This window comes from Neomonachus schauinslandi, chromosome 13 (assembly GCF_002201575.2).
Source record: "Neomonachus schauinslandi chromosome 13, ASM220157v2, whole genome shotgun sequence".
Taxonomy (NCBI): Eukaryota; Metazoa; Chordata; class Mammalia; order Carnivora; family Phocidae; genus Neomonachus; species Neomonachus schauinslandi.
The window spans coordinates 4,424,466-4,441,896 of record NC_058415.1 but is presented as its reverse complement, the minus strand read 5'-3'; the positions used below and the strand labels follow the sequence as shown (position 1 = coordinate 4,441,896).

At 52.7% G+C, this 17,431-nt stretch overlaps 1 protein-coding gene across 1 annotated transcript in view; it reads left to right on the top strand.

Moving 5' to 3' along the window:
* The window catches only part of ROR2 (receptor tyrosine kinase like orphan receptor 2), a 47,477-nt gene extending 30,539 nt beyond the window's left edge, over positions 1-16,938 (top strand). The window contains exons 4-8 of the mRNA XM_044920402.1: positions 4,919-5,044; positions 8,596-8,910; positions 10,064-10,309; positions 13,053-13,255; positions 14,567-16,938. Coding sequence (XP_044776337.1) covers positions 4,919-5,044; positions 8,596-8,910; positions 10,064-10,309; positions 13,053-13,255; positions 14,567-16,012 — 2,336 coding nt within the window. The 3' untranslated portion in view covers positions 16,013-16,938. The remainder of the gene's footprint in view (positions 1-4,918; positions 5,045-8,595; positions 8,911-10,063; positions 10,310-13,052; positions 13,256-14,566) is intronic.
* The last annotated feature ends 493 nt before the right edge of the window (positions 16,939-17,431 follow it).

Here is a 17,431-nt window from a genome sequence, read left to right as displayed (position 1 = left end):
GGGCCTGATCCCAGGACCCTGGGACCATGACCTGAGCCGAAGGCAGCGGCTTAACCGACTGAGCCACCCAGGTGCCCCTTGTTCTTGATTTTTAGTTTAATTTAATGTGATCTGAGATTTATGGTTCTGGTTTATTAAATTTATTGTGAGTTACTTTGTGGCAAGAATCTGGTCTGTCTGGGTGAATGTGCCCTGTGCACTGAAACACGGATGCTGTCTCGCTGGGTATATTGGTTTACAAATGTCCATTATGTCAAGGGCAGTGATCAGTGTTTCCACTGTTGTTTCTTCACAAATTTTTTATCTAGTTCGAAGAACTACTGAGAGACAGGTGTTAACATTTCCAGCTGTAATTGTGGATTTTCCTGTTTTGTCCTCTAGTCCTGTCAACTCTTGTTCATGTATTTTGATGCTCTGATATTAGATATATTAATATTTATATCTTTTTTTATCCTGCTTATTGTTCACTGACATTGCTTGATTAGTTTGTAACTGTCTTTTAATCAACTCTGGAAAAATGTTGGTGATTATTTCTTCAAATCTTTTTCCCGGCTCCTTAGGTCTCTCTTCTCCTGAAATTTGATGTCACATCAGTTAGGCTCCCCCTTGTACTCGCCCACAGCTCACTGAAGCTCTGTTTATTTTTGGAAATCTTTTAATCTCTTTTTCAGTTTGGAAATATTCTTTTGACTTGTCATGCTTACCATTTTTTTCCTCTTCTGTCTAATCTGTTCATACCATCCAGAGAAGGGTTTATTGGGGATTGTATGTTTTAGTTCTTCCATTTGATTCTTTTACAGTTTTCATGTCTCCTGAAATTACCCGTATCTTCATTACACTTTCTTCCATGCATTTTTTTTTTTTTTTACCACAGTTAGAGCTCCTGAAAGTCTTGGTCTGCTAAGTCTAACATCTGGATCATCTTTGGGTTTGTTTCTCTTGATGGGTTATACTTGCCTGTTTCTTCATGTCTGCTAATTTTTCATTGTATACCTGAGATTGTAGTTTGTACTCTAGATTTTGTTACCTTCCTCCAAAGAGTCTTTTGTTACTGCCTGCCTATTCGATTACTGTCAGGTCACCTGAATCTTATGGAATTGAGTATCAGGCTTCGTTAAAGTGATTTATCTCAGTTTACTCTTTGTGCTTTTGCTCTGCCCCCCATTATGCCAGAGATGTAGCCTCCTCTGCGTCACTCAAGCAGGCAGCCCATTTAATATAGGCTGACCCTTTCATAATGTGAATGACAATTATGGAAGTGGTTTTACCACTTTTTAGCAAAATAGTGTTTGGGGAGCAAGTTACCTTCTTACACAATGTGTAACTACATTTGAATTTTGACTTTGATTACTTTCCAGTTTCAAAGGCGCCTACTTCCCTTTTTAAAGATCATTCATTATTTATATCCAGGAATTTTTCTGTGTTTTTCTTCAAACTAATTTTTATGTTTAGTGTTTACCACTGGGGGGAAGGTGCCCATCAGTCCCTCATCTTCTCAGTCCTTTGTGAAAAGCACTTTCTGTACTTCCTCTCTTTGCTCTCAGTCACCTCCTCCTTTCCTTGCTTTTTTTACACAATATTGTAGTTATTTATCTGTCTCCCCTCCTTGACCATGAATTTGTTGGTTTATAAGTTTCTTCTTCATCTCTGTCATTAGGCCTTAGATTAATGTGTGGGGCATTAGGAATGTAGGAGATATCCGAAATGGAATTTCCGTAATGTTGATGTTCTGTGATTTGGTAACGTGTGTTTCACTTGTGTTTGAAGGGGCTTTACGGATGGCAACTTCTGTCTCAGTGCTTTTCTTTGATCTCTGAGGGAACAGTTTTACACACTTTTCCAGCTCTGTCCCTCTTCAGAGGTCCCAAACTATGGCCAGGTAAAGATAAAATATAATTGTGCTCAAAACTAGAAAGTAATTTCCACTTGTTTTCTCACAAGTCAGAAACCTGAAAGGTGTCATTTTCTAGACACTTCTGTTTGTGTTTTTGGACATTCTCTACAATTCAGATTAGAAGCCCACCAAGCTGAGTTAGTAGGGGATGAGATGAGATGGCATCAAGCCCCTTCTCAGCATGTCTTCCCTGAACCCTCACTGCTCTCCCAGTCCCGGGGGGCACCTGACCAGCGGCCACGGATAGCCCACAGTGAGGGACCGGGCTTCTTCTATTCCTTGATTCTTGAAGTGGAGAATAGAAATTGCTCACTGTTGTGAAGTCACCCCAAGGGACTGACTGCATCAGATCTATCCCGTGCATATGTGACGTTACACGGAATGTGCATACCTCTTTGATTTTCCTGGTGTGGTGGCCAAGTGCCCTGAGTCACCTGCAAAGAGTGACATGTAGCGCACGCACTGGGACAGAGTTGACTTGCACTTTTGGTGCATTTGTTAAGCATAGGTATTGGTTTTAATTTAATCAACAGTTAACTCCAGCTCACAAAGAGTGAGAAAGGAGGGGGTCGGGTGTGTATTGTTAGCACATGTGCTTGGCTAGTTAAACTATATTTAAGGAATCCTTGACCCAAAGAAATAATGGCTAAGCGAGCTTGCGAGAAAGGGCATCCAGCTCTTGTTGACACCAGAATCTCTTTGTTTGGATTATTTATGGCTCCAGGTTCCTTTCTTTGAAAAAGAGAGTTCTTGCAGGTGCCAAGGAGGGAGAGAGCCCGAGGCGCTGAAAGGATGTTCTTGCAGATCCTTTGTCTCCCCTGTTATGAGCGTCCAGATTTTAACATTTGTGAGGGAGCTAAAATACAGATTTTTAAATCCATTTGGTAAAATTGGACACAACAGAGATTTTCAATGGGGGATGGTCTAAATCAGTGTAGGGTGGAATGACGAGTGTTGTCAGGCATAGAGGCTGGTTACAGATTTGCTAGAAAACAAGTGACTTAATTACAGGCCCAAAGCACTTGTCAGCAGTTTGCCCTGGGAGCCCCAAGCCCCCCTCTCCTTTGTTCCCAGCAGATGGAAGCTCTCATATATCTGCTGTAGCCATAGCCCCTGTCTCCTTGGAGCATCCTAAGCGCCCTCTGAAAAGCATCGGGGTACTCAGAATGCCTGGTCTCATTAGCTGAAGGCAGGACTAACAGGTTCTACAGAATAGAATGTGGCACAGACTCCAGCAGGATGCTGTGCAGGTTGTGCAAAGGCCCTGGGGAGGGAGTTGGACTGGGGGGCCTGGTGGGAGTGCCATGCTTTTATGAGGCTCCTTGTCCATCCCCCGCGTTTTTAAGTGTGATCCGTGCCATCTACATAACACACTTCTCTGTCGTATAATAAGAACATCTCCTTGTACAAGTTATTTGAAGGCCAGACTTTTGGGAATTCCACCCCCCCATTGTTTCCCTGCATTTCGAAGATTTCTCTTGTCCAGTGTAATGGTAGAACACGGTTTCTGAATTATAGTCACTTTCATAAAAGTCTTGCTTGCAAACAACAGAAGTTTATGGGGTGCGCCATAATGTTTCTGTTGTAGTTCACACATAGGATGAGACATATTCATGGTGAACGTTCTGTGTGTATTTGTTCACATATGTGGACATGTACCCACCCACGTGTACACTTCACATTTATAATCCATCTTTCACATTCCATGGCTCTGCTCCCCTTAAAGATGCTGGATTTTTTGAAGTTAATAGATTTTATATTTTAGATCAATTTGGAATTTCCAGAAAAATCAAATAGAAAGTATGGAGAGGTTTCACCTACCACCCCCCAGCATCCACACCTACAGTTTCCCCATTAGTAGCATCCTGCATTAGTGTGGTGCATTGGTTAGAATCAACGAGCCAATATCAATACTTTATGATTAACTAGAGTCTATAGTATACATTAGTTTTCACTCTTGGTGTTGTACATGCTATGAATTTGGACAACAGACTCTTGAACAACATGGGGGTTAGGACGCCGACCCCATGCATGGTCAAAAATCTGTGTGTAACTTTTGACTCCCCCAAAACTTGATTACTAGCAGCCTTACCAATCACTTAGTCAATTAACACGTATTTTGTGTGTTGTATGCATTATGTATTGACTTCTTGCAATAAAGTCAACTACAGAAAAGAAAATGTTATTAAGAAAATCATGGGCGCCTGGGTGGCTCAGTTGGTTAAGCAACTGCCTTCAGCTCAGGTCGTGATCCTGGAGTCCCAGGATCGAGTCCCACATCGGGCTCCCCGCTCAGTGGGGAGTCTGCTTCTCCCTCTGACCCTCTCCCCTCTCATGCTCTCTCTCAAATAAATAAATAAAAGCTTTAAAAAAAAAAAAGAAAAGAAAATCATAAGGAAGGGAAAGTACATTTATCGTACTTTATTGTATTTATTGAAAACAAATTGCATGTAAATGGACTCATGAGGTTCAAACCTGTGCTGTTCTAGGGTCAAATCAATAAAGACATGTATCTACCATTATAGTATCATACAGAGTAGGTTTCCTGCCCTAAAGTCCCTGGTGCTTTGCTTGTTCATCCCATGCACCACCCCATCCCCCAACCCCTGGTAACCACTGACCTTTTACTGTCCCCATAGCTCTGTGTTTTCCAGAATGTCAGATAGCTGGAATCATACAGCATGTAGCCTCTCCAGATTCATATTTCACTTAGGATCGTGCATGTAAGCTTCCTCCATGTCTTTCCGTGGCTCATTTGTGTTTGGCACTGAATACTATTCTATCTGGATGGACCACAGTTTATTTACCCATTTACCTGCTGAAGGACATCTTGGTTGCTTCTGAGTTTTGGCAATTAGAAATAAAACTGCAATAAACATTCGTGGGCAGGTTTTTGGGTGGTCCGAAGTTCTCAGTTCCTTTGGGTCAATACCAAGAAAGGAGATGACTAGATGATAAGATGCTGGATTTGAAGAAAAACATAACAACCACCCAGTGTGCTCACAGACGGTATCTCCCTCAGAGACAACTACCACGAGGATGGCTTCTGTCAGCCTTACCGGGGGATCGCATGTGCACGTTTCATTGGGAACCGGACCATTTATGTGGACTCCCTCCAGATGCAGGGAGAGATTGAAAACCGAATCACAGGTAGGAGCCCCACATCGTTGTTGTGAGACCGCGAGCGCAGACCGGCCCCCTTGTGCGTTTGTCATTTCCTATCTTGGACAGCCAGTCCCTGTTGCACGTGTCTTGCAACAGAGACTCAAAGAGCTTCATTAGAAGCCATTGGGACTGCCACCATGGTTTACCCTCAGATGTTCCCATCTGTGTGTTCACACCAACCAGCACACTTAAGTGGGTCCACCACATGAGTCCAAAGTCCTGGATGGCCTGTCCTTGATGCATCGCCAGGGCCTCCTGTCCCCGGGCTGGCCACACCACAGGGAGGCTGGTGCCCACCACACTCGGTCACTTGACTTCTTTGTTCTGCCTTCCCTGACTCTTTCGCTTGGTTAAAAGGTTCACAGGCCCGACTTCGGTGTTGGGGAGAGAGGTGTGCAGGTCAGCGGCGGCACCTGGGGATGCTGCATGGTACTCCTGATGGTCAGCATTCAGTTTCTGGGGACAGTCAGGTTATCAGGTGTTGCTTCACGGCATGAGAAATGGAGCAGATCCCTCGGCAGGGAGCAGCTTGCTCTCTGTCTCTTTAGAAGTACCCATTTCTAGTTGCCTGTTAGTCCTCAGTGTGCTGACTTTTACATGGGGATGTGAAGGTCATCTTGGGGGAAATCCTTTGAGAAGTAAGAAAATGAATTCGACCAAATCCTGTCCCTGCTCTCCCCACAAACACACACGTTTTTCTCTCTAGACTCTATAAGGAATGAGAAAAATCTTGTGAAGACGGCAGATGTCCCTGTGCAACTGGGTTTTCTACACAATAGTTCTGGACCCTGGCTGCCCCCTAAGGCCACACATGCTGGGCTCCGCAGGAGACGGGGTGGGGTTTGCAGAGGGGGCTTGCAAAAAAAGCACCACCTTGGTAAGGGGCAAGAGTGAGGATCCTAGGTGGACGCTCACGGAGATGTCATTGACATGTCCTTCTAAATCCAGGTCAGCCCTCCCTTGTCTTTCACCTCAAGCTGGAGGATCTAAGGTCATGGTCATGCAAGGAACTGCCTGCCTGACCGGCCTGTCATTCCTGAGCCCCCTGAGGACAGGGCCAGGTGTCCAGTGAGAAGTAGGAGTACGGCGGTCGTCCAACAGGAAAACGTTTTGTGAACCTTGGTATCTCTCATTGGAAAAGCTTTTCGTGCCATCTAAAGCAGACCTGCTCAAACCTTTTTTGACCACAACATACAGTAAAATGTACTTTAAATAATGATTCCCACAGGTGTATACCCACACCTGTGTCTCAAAGAAGTGACACAGGAAGCAGGTTCCAGGAAGCAGACATCATCCTTAACAAAAGCAGTGTGCTTGGATTTTTCTCTTCAGTTCTCTTTCATTAAGGAAAGAATCGATTATAGCCTTAATATGAACCGTGCATTCAGACATCCTCTGTTCTAATCGTCTTGTAATATGCTAGCCACAGAGTCCAGAATTTTGCATCCCACTAATTGACAAACACTGATTCCAGGCACGATAATGTCCCCGAGTTATGTCTTCAGGAACTGTGTGAAGCATTGAACAACTCCAATATCTAAGCAGGCTGATTGTATAGCAGTTTTTAGGCAAAAGTCTAGAATGAGGATCTCTAGGTTTGTGGATTTCAGAGAGAATAAAGTTGAAGTTGTTCTAGACTGACTGTCTTGTGGTTTAGAGACTGTTGGCTGTGGAGATGTTCTGTTTGGGGAGCATGCTTGTCAGAACGCCTTCCCAGGACTCTGGAAGCTTCCCAGGGAATGGGCTCCAAGAGACCTTCGAGGTGACATGTGGGGAGTGGATAAAGGCGAGGACATGAGTTTGTTGGTTCTTCTGGGTACCTAGAACCATACTTTCAGAAGTAAGCCCTCACGTGCTACGTTCTGAGGGGGGCAAGGGAATAGCGGAGTCACTTAAAGGGTCAACTAGGACACTCTATTGGTCGGTTAGCCCAAAAGAAATGCCAGGTTTGGCTTTCTTGGACCATCTTTCCGTGCCTGGGGGTCACAGCCCACTGCATGACTGCCCCCTGATGGTCACCAACTCTGCCAGGTTGGGGCTGACCTGGGTTCACACCTGGTTCTTGAGCTATCTCCGAGAGACCCTTCACCTAAACCTCTTACCTCTGTGTTCCTCAATTTTAATATTGGCCAGAAGGGACCAGAAGGAGTAAGGACCATGTATTCATCTCATGAGCTATCTTAGAGGCTCTGTGTGGGCTTCCATCCCCCGGTGTGAGGCTTCAACAAGTCACTAGACAGATAAAGACACAGGACCAGAGAGGACTGAGTGACCCACTATCCTGTAGTAAATAACAGGGCAGAGCCAGCAGGGGCTCCCCCGCCAACTCATCTATTCCATGGTTCCCCTCAGATAATGGGTCCCCGCAGCGCCACCTTCTGGCCGCACTGGGCACCGCACCACAAGTCCTGGGTAGAGCCGGTGTCCCAGGGACTAAATAAAGTCCAACATGTCCTGTTTTCTCCCCATCTCTGCAGGGTGTGTGGGCAGAGGGGCCTCTCTTTCTTTAGCTGTCCCAGGCTGTCATATCGTTACAAGCAGGGCCTTCGCAGGTCAAAGTGGGTGGGCCTCCAGACAGTGGGCATGCCGGTCGATGCCTTCCTTTGAGCCCTGATGGCCAAGAGAGGGGGGCGGCGCCCTCCTGCCGCACGCACTGCTGTTCCCGCTCAGCCCACAGCTGCCACCGGGTCCTCTCACGTTCATTCCTCTCCCGCTCCATCCTGTGTCCCACCTCGAAGGAGCAAACCAGCCGACCCTGGCTCCAGACCCTGGCTCGACCTGCTTCTCTGCTCCATTTATCCCAAAGCCCCCCCCAGGTCTCCCCCCTTTGAACGCCCTCCAGCTGTCTGGTGGCTCTCCCTCTCACCCCTGCCTCTCCCGTTGTCACTCCTCCTGCTGCTGCATTTCACAGGGCCGGTCGCCCAACTGTCTGGCCTACTGTCTTCCTCCTCTGGGGCCACCCTCTCCCTGCTGAAGCCTCCCCAGGCTGCCAGGTCTGTCTGCAGGCCCACAGGACCGGGATGGCAGAAGACTGGGGCTCCAGCCCTGCGCTCTTTTCCAGTCTCTGCTTCTAGACGTCACCCAGCCCCATTGCTCTACCTACAGCCCATTGCTTGCCGAGCCCAGTTCCTAGCGGGGCCTTAGGAAGTGGCTTTTGGGTCTGAAATCCGAATCTTCCCATGATGGAAGAAGCATCTAGCCGGATGAGATCTTGGGCCTGGTTTTTCCTTCTCTCTTGTTCCACTTGTGATGTTTGTAAGTGAAGCCCTGGGACCAGGGACTTCCTGTCCTGTCCGTGTAAATCAGGGCAGCCCCTGCTCCCTGGGGGCCTGCTTGTGTGAGAGGACAGGGCGGAGGGTTGGGGGGCCCTGGGGGGAGGGGAGGGGGGAGGGGCCTGGGCAGGCGAAGGACACCTGGCTGGGGATGGGGCGAGGCGCACCAGGTGCGGCGGGGGCGTGGGAGGGGGGCTCGGGCGGAGTTTAGGGCCCCAGGGCAGGTGCCCGCCCGCCCTGACGCCCGTCTCACCGCCCCCGCAGCGGCCTTCACCATGATCGGCACCTCCACGCACCTGTCCGACCAGTGCTCACAGTTCGCCATCCCGTCCTTCTGCCACTTCGTGTTCCCGCTGTGCGACGCGCGCTCCCGGGCGCCCAAGCCCCGCGAGCTGTGCCGGGACGAGTGCGAGGTGCTGGAGAGCGACCTGTGCCGCCAGGAGTACCGCATCGCGCGCTCCAACCCGCTCATCCTCATGCGGCTGCAGCTGCCCAAGTGCGAGGCGCTGCCCCTGCCCGAGAGCCCGGACGCGGCCAACTGCATGCGCATCGGCATCCCCGCCGAGAGGCTGGGCCGCTGTGAGTCCCTGCTGGCCGCGGCCGCGCCTGTTCCAGCCCCGTGGGGCGGTCCCTGCTGGCCGCGGCTGCTCCAGCTCCAGCTCCGTGGGGCGGTCGCGGGGGCTTTGGGGTCCTCCCGCTGCGGGCGCGCAGCCGCTGGGCACCTGCTGCCTTAGGGACTGGCGTGAGTCCCTACGTCGGTGGGTTTCAGACTCCGCTCCTCTAAGGTGGGCGGCAGCTGCGTGCCCGCTGCAAAAGGCTGTTAGCAGCGTGAGCAGAGGCAGGGCCAGCTTCCACGCTTGCCCTGGGGTCCCTGAGCATCTCTCCTCTCTGACGAGGTCAGGGTTGCTGCCCCTTGAAGGGGAACGCGGGGCGGCGGGGGGGGGGGGGGCACCCAGGGAAGAGACCGGCTTTCTCCCAGGCTCGGGACTCTCTTCACTTCTCTGGTGAGGCTGGGGCTTCTCAGAGCCCACAGACCTCCTTACTGGGGCAGTCAGAGCCTGGCCTCTGGGCTCCTGGCTCGCGTCCGGATCTCGGCTGCAGGGCCCACTCCAGGTGGCCTTGGACACGTTGCCTAAATACGTTTCCTCATACTGCACGGGGATAATAACTGCCAACCTCAGAAGATGGAATGTAGATTAAATGAGTTTATCTTTAGAAGGTGCTCAGAATGGTGCCTGCTCACGGTAAGCTCCACAAAACTGCTGTTGAACACACTCACGCCCCGGGTCTGGCTCCAAGAGGGGCCTGGGATTCTGCCGTGGGCTGCGGAGATGCACGTGGTACCCTCCCTGGGCAGCAAGCGGGTGTCTGAGGTCGTGGGTTGACCTCCTCGTTCTGCAGTGGAGGTGCCTTGCGGGCCCCAGAGGTGCTCTCACGATAGTGGTATAACTTCGGATGGGTTTTCTTCCCCACTTGTGTCCCCGGATGCCCCCACGCCCCGCAAACTTAACTGGTGGGCTTGGGGCTGCATGAAGTCATTCCTTTTCAATGCCGCTTTTCTTGGAAGTCAAATCGTTTGGTCTTCTGGAAATTCCAGTGTGGGCACATGCAGGCAAAGTGGTGGTGGTGTTCCTTTCTGGAAGAGTTGGAGAGGGGTGCTCTGGGCCCCCCCTCCCCAGGAGGGCTGCTTCCCCTTCACGGTCGGGCCCCCTCACGCATCTTTCTCTCGCAGACCATCAGTGCTACAACGGTTCGGGCATGGATTACAGAGGGACGGCGAGCACCACCAAGTCGGGGCACCAATGCCAGCCGTGGGCCCTGCAGCTGCCCCACAGCCACCACCTGTCCAGCGCGGACTTCCCCGAGCTCGGAGGGGGGCATGCCTACTGCCGCAACCCCGGAGGGCAGATGGAGGGCCCCTGGTGCTTCACGCAGAATAAAAACGTACGCATGGAACTGTGTGACGTACCCTCTTGTAGTATGTATTCTCTCTCTCTCTTTTTTTTTAAAGCATTAACTGTTGCGTGCACTTTGTGATGGCTCGGGCCCCAGGGTGCTGGCGGCTCCAGCGCCTCCCCCATTACTGGTTTTAAGTAAAGCCGTTGCCTGTTCTAGAAGTACTCCCTGGCCATGATGGGACGTTTCAAATTAGAGAAAAGTCTGAGGAGTCATGTGCATCTCACCCCAAATTTCACCACGTGGTGGAGACTGCTGTTTAGGTTTTGGGGCCCCTCCGCCAGCCCTTTTCCTGTGTGTGGTCCTGGGATGGTCACTCAGGCATCTGGTTTCTCCATCAACATTGTCCCATAATGTTTCCCAATGTTGGTGAACGTGCTTCCTGCCGCGGCCACAGCCCTCGGCCTGGCACCTGGCACTGGGGACATGACACCTCCGGCCCTCCCTTGCCTCCTGCTGCACCAGCTTGCACGGGTGGACGAGGCAGAGCGAGGAAGAACAGAACTTCAGTCTTGTAACCAGTTTCCCTGCAAAGTGTTTGTTAAACTACGAACGGGAGCAGAGAGTGCAATTAAGGGTTGCAAACTTTACAGGCGTTCCTATTTCTATATGGGGACCATTTACCTTTCGCCAGTTCCCACTGGCCTGGGTCCCCGAGAGAAGGTTGGCTGCCTTCTGAGTCTTACATTTTGGACCCTGGAGGGAGTGGGTTGCTGGAACAGTACCGAGAACAGATGGATGAGGAGAGATTAAGGGTGAAGCAAAGCCAGGCTCGCCATCCCCCCGCCAACCTCCTCCTGGTGGCCCCGGGCCGGGCGAGCCTCCACCTGCAGATGCGAGCTGTGGAAACTGGCATCCCTTACCTCGTGGGAGTAGAATTGGGCAGTTCCAAATTTGCCGCTCCTCTCAACTCAGCACAGATCTTAACACGGATCTTTAAGAATGTGTGTTCACTGCAGGACTAAATTTTAAGAACGAGCATGTCCGGAGATTATCATAAAGCTACTTCATGGAATGCTACAGTTTTCTAAAAAAATTTCCTGCAAGGAAGGATGTCCATGATGACCTGTTAGGGAAAGGACGTTGTGGGGGAATAGCTGTGTTATCCCTGCTTGCTTTTCCTCCCTCCAGCCCCCTCTGTCTGCATCCCCCCTCCCTTCCCTTCTCTGTCTCTTTCTTTGTAAAGGAAAGGTGTGTGCCTGTGTGTGGGAGCTCACATAGGCACCTACCTGTTATGGAGGAAGTTTTGGAACGATACACACCAAACTTTTAGCCGTGATTTCCCATGGCCTACAGAAATGTTAAAACAGAATATGCTTTCACAATGAGCAGTTATTAACTTTGTAATTAAAAATAAATCAGAACATTAAAAATACATATGCTATTTGATCTGGCAGTTCTAGGAATATCTTATATTGCAAAAAGCTTTGCGCTTCGAGGGCAGAAATGCTAAGCATTTGTATTGCGGGCTCGCTTTTAGCAGCTAGGTAAGAAGCAGGTTGATTGCTCCCAGCAGGGGTCAGATGATGACCGAGACACATCCACATCCGTAATGGGCATTGCATGCGGCTCCCGGGGGATGCCTGGAGCTGTCTCTTCCTTGTGGAACCTTGTCTCAGATGTATTCTTCTGCTACAAAACCAGCAGTCGGGAAATAATGGAGGCTATGATTGCATTTAAAAGGAATTCTATTTAAAATTCTATGCTAAAGAACTCTGTGAAACTATTGCTTCTGTATGTCAAGATAGCTGAAGTTGTTTACTTCGTGCTCACCTTAAACTGGACATAGAAAATCGGGCCAACACCAGCCTATTAACAGTGGTATAGTCCTTGGTAAATGGGCCATTAGGCATAGTCACTGTGCTATAATGTTGCAGTTGTTAATAAGCGTGGTCTCTGTTGGTGATTTTGAAAAGATAATGATGAAATAAATGGTTGCACAGATGTTTGGACGGTGCTCAGATCTCTGACCTGGACCTGAGGGGCATGGAATCTCCCCAGAGAAATGACCCAGAGCCTCCACTGCCCCTGAGGCTTCTAGAACATCTGCCTCGAGGGTGGGGCCAGGGGGGTTCTCTGGTGTTATGTGATTTCATCTGCAGCAGGGTGCGGGGCGTGGCGTGGGGCTGTTGGATCAGACAGGCAGACACTGCATTTGGGACAGTGCTGCAGCCCAGCATGCCCCCTCTGCCTGTCTGGGAGTCCTGTAGAGGGAGACGGAGAATTGCCTCTTGCTGTGAAAATCGTAAAGCTATCTAGAAGCTTCAATCTGGACATCTTACCGCCTCATTTCCTCTCACGCTTATGGCCCTGGGGCATATAACTGCCTTGGGTCAAACTCACTGGCTACCGGTGGTCTTTTAAATCAAATGCATTTTGAATTAGTATCTTAAATGAGTATGTGTTCATTATACACAAAATGTGGAAAAACCTAAAATGTTGCAGGAAGTGTCTTTTCTCATCCCAATACCTTGACTATTACTACTGCAAGAGCCTTAGCGTTGGTGGGTTTTTTGAGCCGTGTGTTCCGATTGATTCCTTGGGGGCGGTTTTGGATTGTGTCTCCCAGCTGTGTAGTGGGAGGTGTGTTTTTCAGTATGTTACCCTTTCTTAGGTTTGGCGTGCCATTTCGCCCCTTTGTGCAACTCATGGGACCGTCCCCTTGTGCTTGAACATTGCAGTTGGGGGAGGGAGTAGACTGGCGGAGAACTTGGAGTTGGAAGGGGGGATGGTTTTTAAAACATTGTGAACCTTGCCGTTCACAGGTCCCCAGCACAGCAGCAGGATGGGAATTCTGTACATATTGGTTCCGAGCATCGCGATTCCCTTGGTCATCGCGTGCCTTTTCTTCCTGGTCTGCATGTGCCGGAACAAGCAGAAGGCCTCTGCGTCCACACCTCAGCGGCGGCAGCTGATGGCCTCGCCCAGCCAGGATGTGGAAATGCCTCTCATCAGCCAGCACAAGCAGGTCTCCTGCACCTCCAGACGAAGCCCCGACCTGGAGATCTCTTGCCCCCGCCCACCCCTGCATTCGGGTTCTTGACTTACTCGATACACGACACATAACCATCTTGAACTGCCCTTTGTTTTCCCGCATCCTCTAAGACATGTCAGGACATTGTGTCCTTAGAAAGGAAGTGGTAGGCGTGTTGGAATCCCCCGTCCCAGAGTCTAGGCTTCTCCCTCCACCCAGACCGGTGCAGTAGCCCAAAGGCGTCGTCCTGCATCTGCAGGGCTGCCGCTCTCCCCACAGGAAAGGGGCTCGGGTTGGTCTACCGCACGAGGGCCCGGCTGTCTCTTGTAGGGGATGGGGGCCTGTTTCCTGGTCAGTTTGGAGTTGGGTTGGTTTTGCTTTGCTTTGCTTTTCAGGGAAGGGTGGAGCTGCAGACTTAGAGTGGAGGTAGGATAGGCCACCCCCTCCCCCACCCCGAGAGCTCTTAGGACAGCGAGAACACCCCAAGATACGGCACAGGAGAGAGTCTGTCCCGGCCTGCTGGGCTTACGGGAAGGGGCATTTACATTACTTGCAAGCTTTGGGGGAAAATCAGTCCCGTCTGGGCTCTGAAGGGGATCTTCAAGGTGGTCGGGGGAGAGTGGACTCGGCTCTGTAGCCAGAAGTCGCTGCGTGTTTGCTGGGGGCTGTGGGGGTCAAGGGGAAGGAGATGCAGGACCCCGTGCATCCGGGAGCCTCTGAGCAGGACCGGGCAGGACACACAGAAGAGGCGGGAAGTTCGGATTGATTTCAGCCTGTGGTGCTTCTGTCACAATGTATCTAATCAAGAAGAAGCAGTGAGATGGGCCCACTGAGGAACAGCTGGGAAAAAGCCAGCCTAGGCTCCAAAAGTGGCAGGAATCGGGGGAAGCGCACGGCAGGGTTCAAGAGAAACACGGTGGTGGGGGACGCAGCTGGGAGAGTCCCGGGGAGCCTCCGGGACAGTGGAGCACAGCGTGGCTGTGTGTGTGTGTGCTTGAGTGTGAGCAGGTGTGCATTCACACCCTGCGATGGTGTCTCAGGAGTATTTGCGGGATATACTTTGCAGCCTGGTTGGGACCCGTTGAAGTTTTTCAGGCAGCCTCACGGGGTAGGAGCATGTTTAAGAGCAGAGAGTGGGGTGGAGGGCAGGCTGAGCCTGGGGTGGGCAGGACTGGGGGTCCTCTGCTGGGCCGTGCTAGCGGGCGGCCCTGGGACTGCCCTCCAGGCTCCCCTCCCAGCTGCCCGGCTTGTCCTTCCCCTGCTGTGGGGACAGAAGTGTTTCACTGGGGCTTTTCTTGTTGGCAGGCCAAGCTCAAGGAGATCAGCTTGTCGTCGGTGAGGTTCATGGAGGAGCTCGGGGAGGACCGGTTTGGGAAGGTCTACAAAGGCCACCTGTTTGGCCCGGCCCCGGGGGAGCAGAGCCAGGTCGTGGCCATCAAGACACTGAAGGACAAAGCGGAGGGGCCACTGCGGGAGGAGTTCCGGCATGAGGCCATGCTGCGGGCTCGGCTGCAGCACCCCAACATAGTCTGCCTGCTGGGGGTGGTGACCAAGGAGCAGCCGCTCAGCATGGTGTTCAGCTACTGCTCGCACGGGGACCTCCACGAGTTCCTGGTCATGCGCTCGCCGCACTCGGACGTGGGCAGCACGGACGACGACCGCACGGTGAAGTCCGCCCTGGAGCCCCCCGACTTCGTGCACGTCGTGACGCAGATCGCCTCGGGCATGGAGTACCTGTCCAGCCACCACGTGGTCCACAAGGACCTGGCCACCCGCAACGTCCTCGTGTATGACAAGCTGAGCGTGAAGATCTCGGACCTGGGGCTGTTCCGCGAGGTGTACTCGGCCGACTACTACAAGCTGATGGGGAGCGCACTGCTGCCCATCCGCTGGATGTCCCCTGAGGCCATCACGTACGGCAAGTTCTCCGTGGACTCGGACATCTGGTCGTACGGCGTGGTCCTGTGGGAGGTCTTCAGCTACGGCCTGCAGCCCTACTGCGGCCACTCGAACCAGGACGTGGTGGACATGGTCCGCAGCCGGCAGGTGCTGCCTTGCCCGGACGACTGCCCCGCCTGGGCGTACGCCCTGATGATCGAGTGCTGGCACGAGGTCCCCAGCCGGCGGCCCCGCTTCAAGGACATCCACAGCAGGCTCCGGGCCTGGGGCAACCTGTCCACCTACAACAGCTCGGCGCAGACCTCGGGGGCCAGCAACGCCACGCAGACCAGCTCCCTGAGCACCAGCCCCGTCAGCAACGTCAGCAACGCCCGCTACGGGGGCCCCAAGCAGAAGGCCCAGCCCTTCCCGCAGCCCCCGTTCATCCCCATCAAAGGCCAGATCAGGCCCATGGTGCCCCCTCCCCAGCTCTACATCCCCGTCAATGGGTACCAGCCAGTGCCGGCCTACGGGGCCTACCTGCCCAACTTCTACCCGGTCCAGATCCCCATGCCGATGGCCCCGCAGCAGGTGCCTGCCCAGGTGGTCCCCAAGCCTGGCTCCCACCACAGCGGGAGCAGCTCCACCAGCACTGGCTACGTCACCACCGCGCCCTCTAGCACGTCCATGGCTGACAGGGCAGCCCTGCTCCCGGAGGCCACCGAGGACGCGCACAACGCCCCGGGGGATGCGGCCCAGAGCCCCGTGCAGGAAGCGGAGGAGGCGGAGGACGGCTCTGTCCCGGAGACCGAGCTGCTGGGGGACAACGACACTCTGCAGATGGACGAGGCCGAGGTCCAGCTGGAAGCCTGAGGGGCACGGGGCCGCCGGGCACTCGGGGGGGCTTGAGCGCCGGGCGCCGGGCCGGGGGCGCTGGTGTGCACTCTCACTGTGCGACGTCTACTCCTCTGTGGCCCTCCGGTGCGCAGAGCTGCCGACCGGGCCACTGGTGTTTGGAGGGCCTGGGCAGGTGGGGGTGGGGGCCCAGCAGGATGCACGGTGACCCCCTGCGCTGCCCGCATTTCCTGAGGGACATGGGCAGTGAGCGGCGCCTGCGCTTTGCAGGAAAGTAGGTGCCATCTTCCCTCCACCTTGCGTCTGGATCGGATGTGGGGCAGCTTTGAGATTCCCGGCGGCTGGCCTGTTTGAGGATGGAGGAGACGTGCCTTCACCCTGCCGCCCCCGCCAGGGACAGTCTCCCCGCCGCCACCACCGCCCAGGATTCACGGGAACAGGATGCTGGCTCCCTCCAGGGTCCCGTGAGCACGGGGCTTCTGAGACGGGAGTTCTCTGTGCCTTCCGTGAAAATGTGCCTTAAAAGAAACCAATGCGATTTTGTATTTTTTTGTGAAATGATTTTAATTATCCTGCATGTGTATTTTGCCCACTTTTCTGGAATTCAGGGGAAAGCGTTTCTTGGGGTTGGAATGTTAGGAGCACTGTTGTACAGAGCACAGTATTGTTATTTTGTTTCTTTAGAATCATGTACAGACCTGAAATGTAATTTATATGGTTGTGTATGCCATTTTCACTGATGTATTGTGAGCTTAAGTAATTTAACTGTTTACGTTACCCACTTTGGGACGCCACCTGATTGTATTTTGGTTTGCTTGTGTTCGTACCAGATGTAGGCGAGGTCCGTTCATTTCACAGCTGGTGGGAGAGAAGGCTCACAGGCCGCACACCGAGAGATCTCACTTGTAACTCCCATACCTGGTGTATCCAATAAAGTGAAACAGAACTTTGGGTCGGCTCTCTGCAGGGTATGAGCACGTCAGGCAGCCGAGGTGCCACGTGACCGAACAGCGACGGTGTGGGCCGCGTGCTTGCCGTGGGCTTGGGGGTCTTGTCCGGGACCCGCGACTCCGTCTGAGTGTGGATCTACACTGGCGGGCAAATGATGGAAACACGCCCCATTGCTTCTCTGTTAGGGTCTCAGAGGTGAATTCGTTGCAGATGATGTGAAGTTGGTCTTTGGTTTTAACCTTCCTCCTCTGAGGTCCCAGGGCCCCTGACAGTTTCGGACCTGGAGCCCGGCCCTGGAGCAGGGCTGGGGTCTCGAGAGGCCGTGAGCACGAATGGGCCACCTTCACCACCCGCCCAGGGCCGCCTGTGTCTCTGCTCCCTTGGCACTTCATCTGAACCCCGGGCACCCCAGGGGCCGGGGCTCCCCTGCAACACAGCCTAAGCGGGGAGAGACCCAGAGGAGCTCCTGCCAGCAGCAAGGCCCCC